The sequence below is a fragment of the Mobula hypostoma genome, chromosome 28 (genome assembly GCF_963921235.1).
Source record: "Mobula hypostoma chromosome 28, sMobHyp1.1, whole genome shotgun sequence".
Taxonomy (NCBI): domain Eukaryota; kingdom Metazoa; phylum Chordata; class Chondrichthyes; order Myliobatiformes; family Myliobatidae; genus Mobula; species Mobula hypostoma.
The window spans coordinates 20,821,613-20,838,760 of record NC_086124.1 but is presented as its reverse complement, the minus strand read 5'-3'; the positions used below and the strand labels follow the sequence as shown (position 1 = coordinate 20,838,760).

General features: G+C 50.2%; 1 protein-coding gene across 1 annotated transcript in view; it reads right to left on the bottom strand.

Moving 5' to 3' along the window:
• LOC134338930 (synaptophysin-like) overlaps positions 1 to 14,610 on the bottom strand; it is a 29,501-nt gene extending 14,891 nt beyond the window's left edge. Inside the window, exons 1-2 of the mRNA XM_063035135.1 lie at positions 14,529 to 14,610; positions 14,386 to 14,451 (exon numbers count right to left, since the gene is read on the bottom strand). Of these exons, the coding sequence (XP_062891205.1) occupies positions 14,386 to 14,451; positions 14,529 to 14,546 (84 nt within the window). The 5' untranslated portion in view covers positions 14,547 to 14,610. The remainder of the gene's footprint in view (positions 1 to 14,385; positions 14,452 to 14,528) is intronic.
• Positions 14,611 to 17,148: the final 2,538 nt, after the last annotated feature.

Genomic DNA, 17,148 nt, shown 5'->3' with positions numbered 1-17,148 from the left:
ACCCAGGAGATGGCGTTTAATGCAGAGAAGTGTGAGGTGTTGCACTCTGGGGGGACCGACCGGGGTAGGTCTGACGCAGGCATCGAGGAGTGTGGTGGAACAAAGGGATCTGGGAATACAGGTGCAAAATCACTGGAAGTGGCTCTGCAGGTGGACAGGGTGGTAAACAGAGCTTCTGGCAGATCGGCCTTCAAGGGTGAAACAGTGCAGAGAAAATATAAAAGGGGCAAGGGGCAGCCTCAGGGCTGGGGGGGTGGGGAAAGTCCTACCTTGGGGCGAGGAAGGGGAGAGGGGGGGATGGGGCCTGGGGGTGGGGAAGGGAGGAAGGGGGAGGGGGAATAGGGCCTGGGGGTAGAGAAGGGGGGAGGGGAGGGAAAGGGGAAGGGGAAGGGGAGGGAAAGGGGAAGGGAAAGGGGAGGGAAGGGGAAGGGGGGAAGGGGAAAGGGGGGATGGGGAAGGGAGGAAGGGGGAGGGGGGATAGGGCCTGGTGGTGAAGGGAGGAGGGGAGGGAAGAGGGAAGGGAAAGGGGAGGGAAGGGCAAGGGGAGGAAGTGGAGGGAAGGGGAAGGGGGAAGGGGAGAGAAGGGGAAGGGGAGAGAAGGGGAAGGGGAGAGAAGGGGGAAGGGGAGAGAAGGGGGAAGGGGAGGGAAGGGGGAAGGGGAAGGTGGGGAGGGGACCTGGGGGTGGCGAAGGGGGGAGAAGGGGGAAGGGGAGGAAGGTGGGGAGGGGACCCGGGGATGGGGAAGGGGGGAAGGGGAGGAAGGTGGGGAGGAAGGGGCCTTTTCCCCATAACCTTTGACACCCTGACTCATCAAGAACCTACTCAACCTCTGCATTAAATATACTCAACGACTTGGCCTCCACAGCTGCCCAATGCACATTCACCGCCCTCTGGCTAAAGGGATTCCTCTCCTCACCCCTGTTCCGAAGGGATGTCCCTGTATTGTGAGGCTGTGCCCTCTGCTCCTGGACTCCCTCACTATACGAGGAAAGCAAGGCAGTGCCTCCCCTTCCTGAAGTGTTTGCGGAGATGCGACATGTTATCCCAAGCTTTGCCAAAGTTCCATAGATGTGTGGCTGCATCACAGCCTGGCATGGAAACACCAGTGCCCTTGAACGGAAAATCCTACAAAAAGTAAAGGATACGACCCAGCCTTCCCCAGCACTGAGCACATCTACAGGGAACGCTGTGGCAGGAAAGCAGCATCCACCATCAGAGACCCCCAACCACCCAGGCCATGCCCTCTTCTCGCTGCTGCCATCAGGAAGAAGGTACAGGAGCCTCAGGACTCACATCACCAAGATCAGGAACAGTTATTACCATCAACCATCAGGCTCTTGAACCAAAGGAGATTACTTTACTTTATAGGCGCCAAACAATTGATACTAGAGCGTACAATCATCACAGCGATATCTGATTCTGCGCTTCCCGCTCCCTGGAGTACAAATAGATAGTAAATAGTAAAAAATTTAATTATAAATCATAAATAGAAATAGTAAAGTAGTGCAAAAAAAAAACCGAGAGGCAGGTCCGGACATTTGGAGGGACGGCCCAGATCCAGGTCAGGATCCGTTCAGCAGTCTTATCATAGTTGGAAAGAAGCTGTTCCCAAATCTGGCTGTACGAGTCTTCAAGCTCCTGAACTGTCTCCCGGAGGGAAGAGGGACGAAAAGTGTGTTGGCTGAGTGGGTCGTGTCCTTGATTATCCCGGCAGCACTGCTCCGACAGCGTGCGGTGTAAAGTGAGTCCACGGACGGAAGATCGGTTTGTGTGATGTGCTGCGCCGTGTTCACAATCTTCTGAGGCTTCTTCCGGTCACTTCACTTGCCCCATCACTGAAACGTTCCCACAACCTATGCACTCACTTTCAAGGACTATTCATCTCATGTTCTCGATACTTATTGCTTATTTATGCATTATTATTATTTCTTCCTTTGCGTATTTGCTCAGTTTGTTGTCTTCTGCACTCTGATTGAACGCCCTAGTTGGTGCCGTCTTTCATTGATTCTAGTTTAGATTTATTAAGTATTCTGACAAGAAAATGAATCTCAGGGTTGTATATGGTGACATATATGTAACATGATAATAAAGTTACTTTGAATTTTATAGGAAACATCCTCTCCACATCCAGACCTTTCAATATTCGATCGATTTCAATGACATCCCTCCCCATCTTCCGAACTCCAGCCAGTACAGATTCTGTCCAATAGACTGCAAGTCGATGGGGGTGGGCAAGGAGGGACAGGGTACGGGTGGGTGAGTGGGGGAGAGGGAGGGGAGGAGAGAGAGTGGGGGTTTTGGAATCGCCCTCACCCGCACACGAGCCCCTTCCCAACGCGTTCCCTTCCTCGCGATCTGACGGGGATGCGCCAGGGATTATTCCGGGGCTGGCAGTCCAAGGAGAGCAGTGGCAGAGTCGCAAATCGCAGGCCATTCGGCCCAACTCATTGATGCTATCTGTGTCGTCCAGTCCGCTCGTTCCATCTGGCCACGCCTGGCCTGTATCCCTCGAACTATCTCCTATCGGCGTTCTTCTAAATGCTGCCGATGTGCTCTCCCCAGCCACTACCTGGCAGCTCGTCCCAAATACGCAACACCCTCGACCCGAAGAACCTGCCCGATTTTAAATCTCTGGCCTCCAATCTTAAACTAATACCAGTCACTCCCTGGAATAAAGTCTACGTGCTTTCACCTGTCTCTGCCCCCTCATGCTCATATCTCTGTCAGGCCTCTACCTGTCAGCGAACAATGTCCTAGTCTCGGGCCCCCAAGTCCAGGCAACTGGTAAAACATTTCCACACCCTTTCAACTTTAATAACATCTCTTCTACAAGTTAGGCCAAAACTGCACACAACAGTCAAAGTGCAATGTCTTTAAAGGCATTGTAGGGTCCTAAAGAGAGCTATTGGAGCACTGGTTTTCCTGCAGCGGACAGTGAGGTCAGCTGAGAAGATCATTGGGGTCTCTCTTCCCGCCATTACAGACATTTACACCACACGCTGCATCCGTAAAGCAAACAGCGTTATGAAGGACCCCACCCACCCTTCATACAAACTCTTCTCCCTCCTGCCATCTGGCAAAAGGCACCGAAGTATTCGGGCTCTCACGACCAGACTATGTAACAGTTTCTTCCCCCAAACCATCAGACTCCTGAATACCCAGAGCCTGGACTGACACCAACCTACTGCTCTCTACTGTGCCTATTGTCTTGTTTATTATTTATTGTAATGCCTGCACTGTTGTGTGCACTTTATGCAGTCCTGGGTAGGTCTGTAGTCTAGTGTAGTTTTGTGTTGTTTTTTACGTAGTTCAGTGTAGTTTTTGTATTGTTCATGTAGCACCATGGTCCTGAAAAATGTTGTCTTGTTTTTACTGTGTACTGTACCAGCAGTTATGGTCGAAATGACAATAAAAAGTGACTTGACTTGACTTGATAAATCCGAGTACTCAGTATAGGAGTTGGTATACCAAAGTTGTACAAGATGTTGGTGAGGCCTAATTTCGAATATTGTGTGCAATTCCGGTCACCTACCTACAGGAAAGATGCAAGTAAGATTGAAAGAGCGCAGAGAAATTTTTAAAAGGATGCTGCCGGGATTCGAGGACCCGCGTAATCAGGAAAGTTCGAGTTCGGACTTTATTCCCTGGAGTGCAGGAGAATGAGGAGAGATTTGATAGAGGTATACAAGATTATGAGGGGTAAATGCAAGCAGGCTTTTTCCACTGAGGTTGGGTGAGACTAGGACTGGAGGTCAGGAGTTAAGGGTGAAAGGTGAAAAGTTTAAGGGAGACATGAGAGGAAACTTCTTCACTCAGAGGGTGGTGAGAGTGCGGAACGAGCAGCCAGCAGAAATAGTGGAGGACGGTTCAACTGTAACAGTTAAAAGAGACATTTGGATAGGTACGTGGATGGGATGGAGGGATATGGTCCAGGTCAATGAGACTAGACAGAAGAATAAGTCAGCATGGAAGAGATGGGCCAAAGGGCTGTTGCTGTACTATCCCAAAAGTGCAACGTGACATCCCAACTCCTGTACTCAGTACCTTGCTCGATGAAGGTCAGCCAAATGCCTTCTTCACCGTCCTGTCTACCTGTGACCCCACTTTCAGGGAACCATGTCCCTGTACCCCCGGGTCTCTCTGTTCTACAACATTCCCCTGGGTCCTGATGTTCTGGTTAGTCCTGCCCAAGGTTGACCTTCCAAAATGCAACACCTCACATCTCTATGAATATTAATTAAAGTTAAAAAAAAGTTTTCAGGAAATTGAAAACAAAAGTTCACAATTCAACTTCCACTGATGGGTCAAGGAGACTGAAACCAATCAGTGTGCGTGGGATATTCTGCAACGGTGACATTAGACGGGGGAAGACAGAGGTCAATGCCCACGTTTGACATCAGGGAGGGTGAGGGGGTTGCACACGCTCCTGTATACATCAACACTGCTGAGGGTTCAGTGCTTCAAGTTCCGAGGAGTGAACATCACCACAAGCCCTGTCCTCAGTCCCATCGTATGGACGCAATGGCCAACAGGGCTCACCAACGCCTCTGCTTCCTCAGGAGGATAAAGAAGTTCGGCATGTTCCCGTCGAAACACACCGATGCACCACAGAAAATGTTCTCTCTGCACGTAAAACAGCTCGGTACGGCCACTGCCCTGCCCGAGACCACAAGAGACCGCAGAGAGTTGTGGACACAGCTCAGCACATCACGGAAACCAGCCTCCCCTCCATGGACTCTGTCTCCCCTTCCAAATGCCTCAGCATAATCAAAGACCCACCCCCCCCCCGACACCAGACATTCTCTCTTCTCCCCTTTCCCATCGGGCAGAAGATACAACAGCCTGAACGCACCCACCACCAGTCTCAGGGACAGCTTCGACCCTGCAGTAATGGACCTCTTGTACGATATGATGGGCTCTTGACCTCGTTACGACCTTGCACCTTATTGTCTAGCTGCACCGCACTCTCTCTGTAACCGTGACACTCTATTCTGCATCCCGTCATTGTTGTACCTTGTTCTTCCTCAATGCTCTGCCTGAGCTGATCTGTATTGACAGTGTGCAAGACAAGATCTTCACTGTATCTCAGTACCTGTGACAATAATAAACCCATTCTAACTCCAAGTTCAGTCAGAAGAGTACAGACGCTGAAGGTTTTAGGAAGAAGGTAGAAGCGCGAAGCACAGAATGAAGTATCACTGTGACAATTGAACGCTCCAGTATCAATTGTTTGGCAACAATAAAGTAAAGAGAATGGGGGGGGTCAGGAATAAAATGTTTGAATAGGGAAGCAGCAAGCAGACTAGATGGGTCGAATGGCCTAATTCTGCTCCTACATCTTACGGTTGGAATGAATTGGGGAGGAAACTCAGTGTGTGGATGTGGGGAGGGTGTTCCTCCCCCTCAGGGGAATCTAAGGGCAGGGGTCCCACGGGTCTCTTATTGGGAAGGAGATGAGGGGGGAGAAATCAGTGCCCCCTCCCACTCTGCACAACAGATCCTTGGGGTGGGTTACAGGCTGGGATCTAATCCAGGGGCTTGGGGGGTTTATATATAGAATAACAGATCACCGGGAGTGGGTTACAGGCTGGGATCTAATCCAGGGGTTCGGGGTTTATATATAGAATAACAGATCCTCGGGGGTGGGTTGCAGACTGGGATCTAATCCAGGGGTTCGGGGGGTTTACATATAGAATAACAGATCCCCAGGAGTGGGTTTCAGGCTGGGATCTAATCCAGGAGTGCAGAGGCCAAAGGGAGTTACAGGTACAGAGAGGGGTGTAGGGGAGGAGGGGGTCACTGAGACAGGGAGGGGTGTAGTGGAAGGAGAGGGTCACAGAGACAGGGAGAGGTTTAGGAAAGGAGGAGTCCTATAGACAGGGAGAGTTGTTGGGGGGGGAGAGAGTCACTGAGACAGAGGTGTAGGGGAGGGAGTGGGTCAGAGAGATGGGGAGGGATTCACAGAGGCCGGGAGGGGTGTAGGGGAGGGAGAGGGTTCACAGAGGTGGGGAGGGGTGTAGGAGAGGGAGGGGGTCTATCACAGAGGCCGGGAGGGGTGTAGGGGAGGGAAGGAGGGGGTCACAGAGGCCGGGAGGGGTGTAGGGGAGGGAAGGAGGGGGTCACAGAGGCCGGGAGGGGTGTAGGGGAGGGAGGGGTTCACAGAGGCCAGGAGGGGTGTAGGGGAGGGAGGGGTTCACAGAGGCCGTGAGGGGTGTAGGGGAAGGAGGGGTTCACAGAGGCTGGGAGGGGTGTCGGGGAGGGAGAGGGTCACAGAGGCCGGGAGGGGGTTGTGGAGACAGGGAGTTTCGGGGAGAAAGGGGGTCACAGACCTGGTAAGATTAGCAGAACGATGGGTGGAAGATGAGGTGAGAAGCAGAGGTGGAAGAGGGAATGAGGGATAGGTGAGTGGACCATACACGAAAGGGGAGGAGGTGGAGGGGCACTAGAGGGAGGAGATGGGCGAGAGGGAAATGGAAAAAAGGGGCAGGCAAAGGGGGGAGCTTCCTCCTCACCCGCTGGCTTCCACACCCGCCCCTTCAGTTCCAGTCCAGATGAAGGGCCTCAGCTCAAAATGTCAACTGTTTCCTCCCCTCCTTAGATGCTGCCTGACCTGCTGTGTGTTTGTGTGTGAGTTTGTGTGTGTGTGACCAAGATGTACCTTGGAGAGCATTCTAACTGGTACGGGGAGCCGGCGGGGTGGGAGGGGGTGTTACTGCACAGGATCAAAATAAGCTGCAGAGTTGGAAACTCAGTCCCCTCCATCATGGGCGCTCATCTCCATAGCAACCAGGACATCTTCGAGGAGCCCAGTACATGCCTCTCCTCATTGCTTTCGTCAGGTACAGGAGCCTGACGACACACACTCAACTATTCAGGAACAGTTTCTCCCCCTCTGCCGTCTGATTTCTGAATGGACACTGAACACTACCTCACGACTTTTCCCCTCTATCTTTGGACTCCTTTACACACACAGTAATTCACAGGTGTTTTTTTTAAATCTATTATTATGTATTGCATTGCCCTGCTGCCCAAAGTTAACAAATTTCATGACATGTGCTGATGATATCAAACCTGATTCTGTTCCTAACGATCAGATCATTACACGGTGAGGTGAGGTAGAACAAGGTACAACAGTAACAGAATGCAGAATAAAGTCTCACAGTCAGAGAGAGAGTAGATTACAAGGTGCAAGGTCATAACGAGGGAGATGGTGAGGCCAACAGCCCATCTTATCATACAAGAGATCAGTTCAAGAGTCTGACAACAGAGGGGTAGAATCTGTCCCTGAGCCTGGTGGGACGGGCTTTCAGGCTTTTGTATCTTCTGCCCGATGGGAGCGGGGAGCAGAGAGAATGTTCAGGGTGGGTAGTTTCTCTGATTTTGCTGTAGCAGTGGTGGGTGGTGAGGTAGAGATACGTCTCTACCAAATGAGGTGCAAGATTAGTCACAGAGAGAATTGACATTTACTGACAGATACTTTTATTGGCTCAGTTAACAATGAACGTGTGAATTTACTAGATACCTGTGGGAGACACGTCCCTACCAAAGGAGGTGTAAGGTGCTCCTTCCCTCCGCTGGCCTGCGGGTCACCCTTGGGCAAGGTGTAGCACCTGCTTAGCCCCCGATCAGGGTCAGGTGAAGATCAGGTGGTGGATGGTCGTATGAGCAGCCGGTGCAGATTCACAAGTCCTGGTTACGCGACCACTGACGCCAGACAGACAATCTCTGAAGAGTGTCGATAATGGCCGGGGTCACCCGTCCTGTAAAGACACTGCCCAGAAGAAGGCAATGGCAAACCGCTTCTGGGGAAGAATTTGCCAAGACCAATCATGGCCGTGGAGACCACAATTGCCCAGGTCGTCCGACAAGCCACACGGTGACGGTGGTGGCAGAGGGAAGAGGAGACAGAGTCCACAGAGGGAGGCTGGTCTCCGTGATGTGCTGAGCTGTGCCCACGACTCTCTGCCGTTCCTCACGGTCACAGGCACGGCAGTTGCAGTTCCGAGACTAACTTCAGGAAGCATTTCTTTACACCGCGAGTTGTGGACACATGGAACAAAGTACCTAGTTGTGTAGTTGAGGGTAATACCTTAGAGACTTCCAAATCTAAACTCTGGTAGTTATTTCAGCACACTATGTGAATAGGAATTTGGCAAGCTTTGTTGGGCCGAATGGCCAGTTCTTATCAAAATGCCCTGATGCATTCCGAGAGCATGTTTTCTATTTTTGCACTGATAAAAAATTGGCGAGGATCGACAGGGAACGTGCTGCATTTCTTCAAGCTCCTGAGGAAGGAGAGGCACTGAGGCTGTAACGTTACTGTGAATGTTCTTACTCCAGGGGGTGTGGGGCTGTGGGGCTATGTTTCTGAGTTTTACCACACAGCATTCCTTTGAAAGCAGTTCTAAGTTCACCTGAACTCTGTTCCAATCGGCAACTTGGATTTTCTTTAGGAATACAGGTCGGAATAGACCCTTTGAGCCACACCACCCACCACCCCCCCACCCCCCACCCCAATCACAGGACAATTTGCAACGACCAGGTAACCTACCCGGTACACCTTTGGACTGTGGGAGGAAACCGTAGCACCCGGAGGAAACCCACACGTTCCACCGGGAGAATGCACAGACTCCTTTTGGAGAAGGCTGGGATCGAACTCTCATCTCCGACGCCAGTAGCTGTAATACCATCGTGCTGACCACTACAGCGCTGTAGTCTCACGCGGTATTGGCATTTTGTGCACGTTCTCACAACGAGATTAGCGTTTTAAAGTAGTTATTTAATTGACTTTCATTTTTAAGTATCCAGATGATTACATTCAATTTTTATTAACAGTGCCATTTAATCTGCTCCGATCTTAATTGCACTCAGCGGCCACTTTATCAAGTACGTCTGTACACCCACTCGCTAATGCAAATATCTAAATCAGCCATTCCTGCAGCACCAACTGAATACACAAAAGCACGCAGACACGGTCAAGAGGTTCAGTTGTTGTTCAGACCAAACATCTGAATGGCGGAAGAAATGTGATCTAAGTGACTTTGACTGTGGAATGATGGGTTGGTGCCAGACGGGGTGGTTTGAGTATTTCAGAAACTGCTGATCTCCTGGGATTTTCACACACAGCAGTCTCTAGAGTTTACAGAGAATGGTGCGAGGAACAAAAAGCATCCAGTGAGCGGCAGTTCTGCGGGTAAACACACCTTGTTAATGAGAGGGGTCAGAGGAGCATGGCCAGACTGGTTCAAGCTGACAGGAAGGTGACAGTAACTCAAATAACCACACGTTACAACAGTGGTGTGCAGAGGAGCATCTCTGAATGTACAACACGTCCAACCTTGAAGTGGATGGGCTACAGCAGCAGAAGACAATGAACGTCACTCAGTGGCCACTTTATTAGGTACAGGAGGGATCTAGCAAAGCAGACACTGAGCATAAGTCTGTTCAATGTGGTGCATCTGGCAGAGTTTACTTTAATGCGAAGTTGCATTGGTTTTTCAGTATGCCAATTAACGCAAATACGCATAATAAACAATAGTCAATAGGTGCAGGAGTAGGCCATTCGGCCCTTCGAGCCAGCACCACCATTCACTGTGATCATGGCTGATCATCCACAATCAGTATCCAGTCCCTGCCTTCTCCCCATATCCCTTCACTCCGCTATCTTTAAGAGCTCTATCTAACTCTTTCTTGAAAGAATAGAGAGAATTGGCCTCCACTGCCTTCTGAGGCAGAGCATTCTACAGATCCACAACTCTGTGTGAAAAAGTTTTTCCTCAACTCCGTTCTAAATGGTCTACCCCTTATTCTTAAACTGTGGCCTCTGGTTCTGGACTCCCCCAATATCGGGAACATGTTTCCTGCCTCCAGCGTGTCCAATCCCTTAATAATCTTATATGTTTCAATCAGATCCCCTCTCGTCCTTCTAAATTCCAGTGTACACAAGCCCAGTCGCTCCAATCTTTCAACATATGACATTCCCGCCATCCCTGGAATTAACCCAGTGAACCTACGTTGCACTCCCTCCATAGCAAGAATGTCCTTCCACAAATTTGGAGACCAAAACTTTACATAATACTCCAGGTGTGGTCTCACCAGGGCCCTGTACAACTGCAGAAGGACCTCTTTGCTCCTACACTCAATTCCTGTTGTTATCAAGGCCAACATGCCATTAGCTTTCTTCACTGCCTGCTGTACCTGCATGCTTGCTTTCAGTGACTGATGAACACCTAGATCTCGTTGTACTTCCCTTTTCCTAACCTGACTCTATTTAGATAATAATCTGCCTTCCCGTTCTTGCCACCAAAGTGGATAACCTCACATTTATCCACATTAAACTGCATCTGCCCACTCACCCAACCTGTCCAAGTCACCCTGCATTCTCATAACATCCTCCTCACATTTCACACTGCCACCCAGCTTTGTGTCATCTGCAAATTTGCTAATGTTACTTTTAATCCCTTCATCTAAATCATTAATGTATATTGTAAATAGCTGCGGTCCCAGCACCAAGCCTTGCGGTACCCCACTAGTCACCACCTGCCATTCTGAAAAGGACCCATTAATCCCTACTCTTTGTTTCCTGTCTGCCAACCAATTTTCTATCCATGTCAGTACCCTACCCCCAATACCACGTGCTCTAATTTTGCCCACTAACCTCCTTTGTGGGACCTTATCAAAGGCTTTCTGAAAGTCCAGGTACACTACATCCATGGCTTTCCCATGTCCATTTTCATTGTTACATCCTCAAAAAATTCCAGAAGATTAGTCAAGCATGATTTCCCCTTCGTAAATCCAGCTGACTCGGACCTATCCTGTTACTGCTATCCAAATATGCCGCTATTTCATCTTTTATAATTGACTCCAGCATCTTCCCCACCACTGATGTCAGGCTAACTGGTCTATAATTGCCTGTTTTCTCTCTCCCTCCTTTCTTAAAAAGTGGGATAACATTAGCTACCCTCCAATCTGCAGAACTGATCCTGAATCTATAGAACATTAGAAAATGATTACCAATGCGTCCACGATTTCTAGAGCCACCTCCATAAGTTCCCTGGGATGCAGACCATCAGGCCCTGGAGATTTATCAGTCTTCAGTCCCATCAGTTTACCCAACACCATTTTCTGCCTAATATAAATTTCCTTCAGTTCATCCATTACCCTAGGTCCTCTGGCCACTATTATATCTGGGAGATTGTTTGTGTCTTCCCTAGTGAAGAGATCCAAAGTACCTGTTCAGCTCGTCTGCCATTTCCTTGTTCCCCATAATAATCTCACCCATTTCTGTCTTCAAGGGCCCAACTTCGGTCTTAACTAATTTTTTCCTCTTCACATACCTAAAGAAGCTTTTACTATCCTCCTTTATATCCTTGGCTAGCTTACCTTCGTATCTCATCTTTTCTCCCTGTATTGCCTTTTTAGTTATCTTCTGTTGCTCCTTAAAAGTCTCCCAATCCTCTGGCTTCCCGCCCATCCTTGCTATATTATACTTCCTCTCTTTTATTTTTATACTCTCCTTGACTTCCCTTGTCATCCATGGTCGCCCCTTACTCCCCTTAGAACCTTTCTTCCTCTTTGGAATGAACTGATCCTGCACCTTCTGTATTATTCCCAGAAATACCTGCCGTTGTTGTTCCACTGTCATCCCTGCTAGGGTATCTTTCCAGTCAACTTTGGCCAGCTCCTTCCTCATGGCTCCATAGTCCCCTTTGTTCAACTGTAATACTGACACTTCCGATTTTCCCTTCACCCTCTCAAATTGTAGATTAAAACTTATCATATTATGGTCACTACCTCCTAATGGCTCCTTTACCTCGAGTTCCCTTATCAAATCTGGCTCATTACACAACACTAAATCCAGAATTGCCTTCTCCCTGGTAGGCTCTAATACAAGCTGCTCTAAGAATCCATCTCTGAGGCTCTCCACAAGCTCCCTTTCTTGGGGTCCAGTAACCAACCTGATTTTCCCAGCCTACCCGCACGTTGAACAGCCCCATAACAACTGTAGCATTACCTTTGCGACATGCCAAATTTAACTTGCACCCTATATCCAGGCTACTGTTTGGGGGCCTGTGGATAACTCCCATTAGGGTCTTTTTGCCCTTACAGTTTCTCAGTTCTGTCCATACTAACTCTACATCTCCTGATTCTATGTCCCCCCTCGCCAGTGACCGAATTTCATTCCTCACCAACAGAGCCACCCCACCCCCTCTGCCAACCTGCCTGTCCTTAAAGGTTCATAATGAAATTTGCTGCAATTTTAAGACAATTAGAGATGAATTTTATAAACACAAGAGGTTCTGCAGATGCTGGAAATCTGGAGTAACACATGCAAAATGCTGGAGGAACTTGGCAGTTCAGGCAGCACCTATGGGGGAGGGGGATAAACAGTCTACGTTTCGGGCCGAGACCCTTCATCAGGAAGGGAGAAGTAGTAGCGGACATGGGCCCAGTCCATCACGGGTAAAGCTCTCCCCACTACTGAGCACGTCTGCACGGAGAGCTGTCACAGAAAAGCAGCATCTGTCATCAGGGACTCTCACCACCCAAGCCAGGCTCCCTTCTCGCTGCTGCCATCAAGAAGAAGGTACAGGAGCCTCAGGACCCGCACCTCCAGGTTCAGGAACAGTTATTACCCTCAACCATCAGGCTCTTGAACCAAAGGGGACAACTTCACTTGCCCCATCACTGAAATGTTCCCACAACCAATGGACCCATTTTCAAGGGCTCTTCATCTCACGTTCTCAATATTTATTGTTTGTTTATTTATTTATTTATTTATTTATTAACACAATAAATTCTGCAGATGCTGGAAATTCAAAGCGACACACACAAAATGCTGGAGGAACTGAGCAGGCCAGGCAGAACCTGTGGAAATGGATAACCAGTCGACATTTCGGGCAGAGACCCTTCTTCAGGACTGGGAAGGGGGAAGATGCCAGAATAAAAAGGTGGGTGCGGGGGGGGGGTGGAAGGGGGAAGGAGGATAGCTGGAAGGTGATAGGTGAAGCCAGGGGGGCCGGAAAGGGCTGGAGAGGAGGGAATCTGGTAGGAGAGGACAGTGGACCAGAGGAGACCCAGGGGAGGTGATAGGCAGGTGGGAAGAGGTAAGAGGGCAGAGTTGGGAATGGAGGGAGGAAGGGAGAGGAGAAATTTATTACTACTTCTTTTAGTATTTGTACAGTTTGTCTTTTGCACACTGGTTGGTACAGTCTTTTATTTACTCCATTATGGTTATTGGATCTATTGAGTATGACCGCAAGAAAATAAATCTCAGGCTTGAACGTGGTGGCAGGTTCAGAAATTCACTTTGAATTTCGTTCCGGCCTCTTCCCCCTATCGTTTCCAGTCCCGAGGAAGGGTCTGGGCACCAAACGCCGCCAAGTGTTTATTCGTCTCCAGCGATGGTTTGCCTGACCTGCGTTTGGTGTTCGTTACTAACTTCGTTAACTCTTCTGCCGCCCTCCCAGTTCTCTCCAGCTCAAGACTCGTTCGGCCAGATCGGCAGGCGAGCCAGCCAGACGCCGGGCTCAGGCGACTTCGGTGCAGAGCAATTTATTCAGTGCGGGCGGGAGAGGGACGCGCTCACTTGACGGCAGGATGAAATTGCGTGACTTTGCACACGGTGTGACGGTGCATTTGCATCACGTTTGCCCGCAGTTGGCAATGCAATCCACCAGTGGGGCACGGATAGGTGTCGACAGTGAGGTACCGCCCAATTTATCCGAATACATTGCACTTTGCCCCACGTCAGGTAGACAAGTATTTGCAACATACGGTGCAGTTTATTGACTACAACCAGCAAGGCGCGGTTCTTATTTATTCGATAAAGTAACGGTCCATTTGATGCAAGGTGCAATCTTTCCCCCATTCCTACGCAGGCTGCAATAAATCCCGTCTAACGGGAGACGCGACTGTTGCCATGCAGGGCACGACTCCAACCCCCCGTCATAGACTGCACTGTCAATGCAATGAAGACCCATCGCAATGCACGGTGCATTCCCGCAGAAAAAAACACTGCAAGGTGCGATCATCGTTCAGTTTCCCCCGACGCCTCCCACCGCGATGCAGGTTGCGGTTTCAATCCCCTCCAGAGCACAATCGATGCAATTCTTCATCTCCCCCCCACCCCCCGCACTCCAAAACGCCGCAAGGTGCAATTGCCAGGGTTGATGCAATTATCCAATGCAGCGCCGGGCGCCATTGATCCGAAGGGGAGGGGTTCATCTCGGGCGATGCGCCGTCTCCGATGCAAGGTGCAAATCCCCCTGACATGCACCGGGAAGGTTGCATTCCCTGCAATCTTTCGCCGGCAGCTCCGATTTATTGCAAATAAACACGCCCTCCACCACACCCCCCTCCCTTTCGCAAAAGGCACTCACTCACCCACTGCAAGATCTTGATGAAGCCCAGGGGTTCTTTGGCGACTCGGAAGGAGCCGCTGGCGACGATCTGTGGGAGGGAGGAGAGGGTTAAAGTGAGCGGATTGCAGCTGGCCCGACGTCCCCATCCCGAGGCCCCGCCGTTACCTGGTTGACGATCTCCATCTTCTCCCGGCTCGGCGCTGCGGCAGCGGGAGGGAGGGCGGCGCCTGCGCGGAATGGCCGCGCCGCCGGGGGAGGGAGAGACGCGGAACAGCCGCCGGCGCCGTGACGTCACGGGGATTTTTTTATTCTTTCCCCAGATGACTGGCGGGGAAGTGAGGCGGGAGAGAAGAATCTGCCTTTCTCATTGGCTGATCGGTTGATTGACAGCGAGCTGAAGAGCCCGGTGACTGACAGTAGGACGACGCGCCCCTCTGGGTGTGGATAGACAGCAGGTAGACCTGACCACACTGCGCCGGGCAGAGTGATTGACAGGGGTTGAACACGCCCCATTATGGTTGATTGACAGCAGGTAGTCATGACATCATAGCAGTGGTCAGTCAGAGGACAGACCTGTGTCAAGTTTATTGACAGTAGGTGGACACACCCTCCATTTGGGTGATTGACAGCAGGTGGACACACCCTCTATTTGGGTGATTGACAGCAGGTGGACACACCCTGCATTTGGGTGATTGACAGCAGGTGGACACACCCTGCATTTGGGTGATTGACAGCAGGTGGACACACTCTCCATTTGGGTGATTGACAGCAGGTGGACACACCCTGCATTTGGGTGATTGACAGCAGGTGGACACACCCTGCATTTGGGTGATTGACAGCAGGTGGACACACCCTGCATTTGGGTGATTGACAGCAGGTGGACACACTCTCCATTTGGGTGATTGACAGCAGGTGGACACACCCTGCATTTGGGTGATTGACAGCAGGTGGACACACCCTGCATTTGGGTGATTGACAGCAGGTGGACACACCCTGCATTTGGGTGATTGACAGCAGGGGGACACACCCTGCATTTGGGTGATTGACAGCAGGTGGACGCACCCTCCATTTGGGTGATTGACAGCAGGTGGACACACCCTCCATTTGGGTGATTGACAGCAGGTGGACACACCCTCCCTCTGCGTCCAATGGAGTGATTAACATGAAGTGGACACTCCCCAATGAGGTTGAATGTCAATAGTTGGAAACACCACAGAATGATGGACAGGACACACTTCCATTAGTCTGTCAACAGGTTGATTGACGTCCCCCTGCAGCTGACCGGGTGATTGACATGAGGTGGACACGCCCCTGTCTGGTTGTTTGACGGTAGGTGGACGCAGCGTTCCTCCGAGCCCGACAGAATGATTGACAGGAGTTGGACACGCCTCCAGTAGATTGACTGTCAGCAGGTGGCCACACCCATGCTGCCCTGAAAATGTAATTGACAGGATTTCAAAGTTCAAGTTTAAAGTAAATGTATTACAACAGGTCAACAGAGGACGCCATCTCCACTGCATTTCAGTCTGCCCTGACCCACCTGGACAGCCCCAGCGCTTACGTCAGAATGCTGTTCATTGACTTTAGTTCAGCATTCAATACTGTGATCCCCTTCAAGCTGATCACCAAACTTCACCAGCTTGGTATCAGCTCATCCCTCTGCAATTGGACCTTGGAATTTCTGACTAACAGACCTCAATCAGTTAAGTTAGACAACCTCTCCTCCTCCACTCTCACCCTGAACACTGGCGTGCCTCAAGGCTGTGTGCTGAGCCCTCTTCTGTACTCCCTTTTCACCTATGACTGTGTTCCTGTACACGGTTCTAATTCCATAATCAAGTTCGCAGACGACACCACGGTGTTGGCCTGATCATAGGAGATGACAAGACGACCTACAGGGACGAGGTCCAGTACCTGGCCGCGTGGTGTGCTGACAGCAAGCTGGCCCTTAACACCCAGAAGACCAAGGAGATCATTGTGAACTTCAGGCATGCTAGGAGCCACACTCACGTCCCCATCTACATCAACAGAGCTGTAGTGGAGCGTGTATCAAGCTTCAAATTCCTTGGTGTCCACATTTCCGATAATCTCACCTGGTCCCTGAACTCCTCCATCCTGATCAAAAAGGCACAACAGCACCTTTATTTCCTGCGGAGCATCAAGAAAGCTCACCTCTGTTCCAGGATACTGACGGACTTTTACCACTGTACCATTGAGAGCATACTCACCAACTGCATTTCAGTGTGGTATGGCAATTGTCCCGTATCGGACCGCAAAGCACTCCAGCGTGTGGTGAAAACTGCCCAGCGGATTATCAGCACCCAATTACCCACCGTTGAGAACATCTACCATAAACGCTGCCTGGGCAGGGCGAAAAGCATTATCAAGGATGCATCTCACCCTAACCATGGACTTTTTACTCTCCTCCCATCCGGTAGGTGCTACAGGAGCCTCCGCTCCCACACCAGCAGACACAGGGAGAGCTTCTTCCCTGAGGCTGTGACCCTGCTGAACCTCTCATCACAGTGCTAAGCAGTATTGCATCTGTATTGTACTGTCTCAGTACTTTTATATTTGTGTGCTGTAGCAGTTACTTTTTATTCGCAGTTATTTTGTAAATAACACTATTCTTTGCATTTCTGGTTAGATGCTAACTGCATTTCGTTGGCTTTGTATCTGTACTCCGCACAATGACAGTAAACTTGAATCTAATCTAATCTAATTATCGCCATATATAAACCTGAGATATGTTTTCTTGCAGGCATCCACACTAATTTGAAGAAAC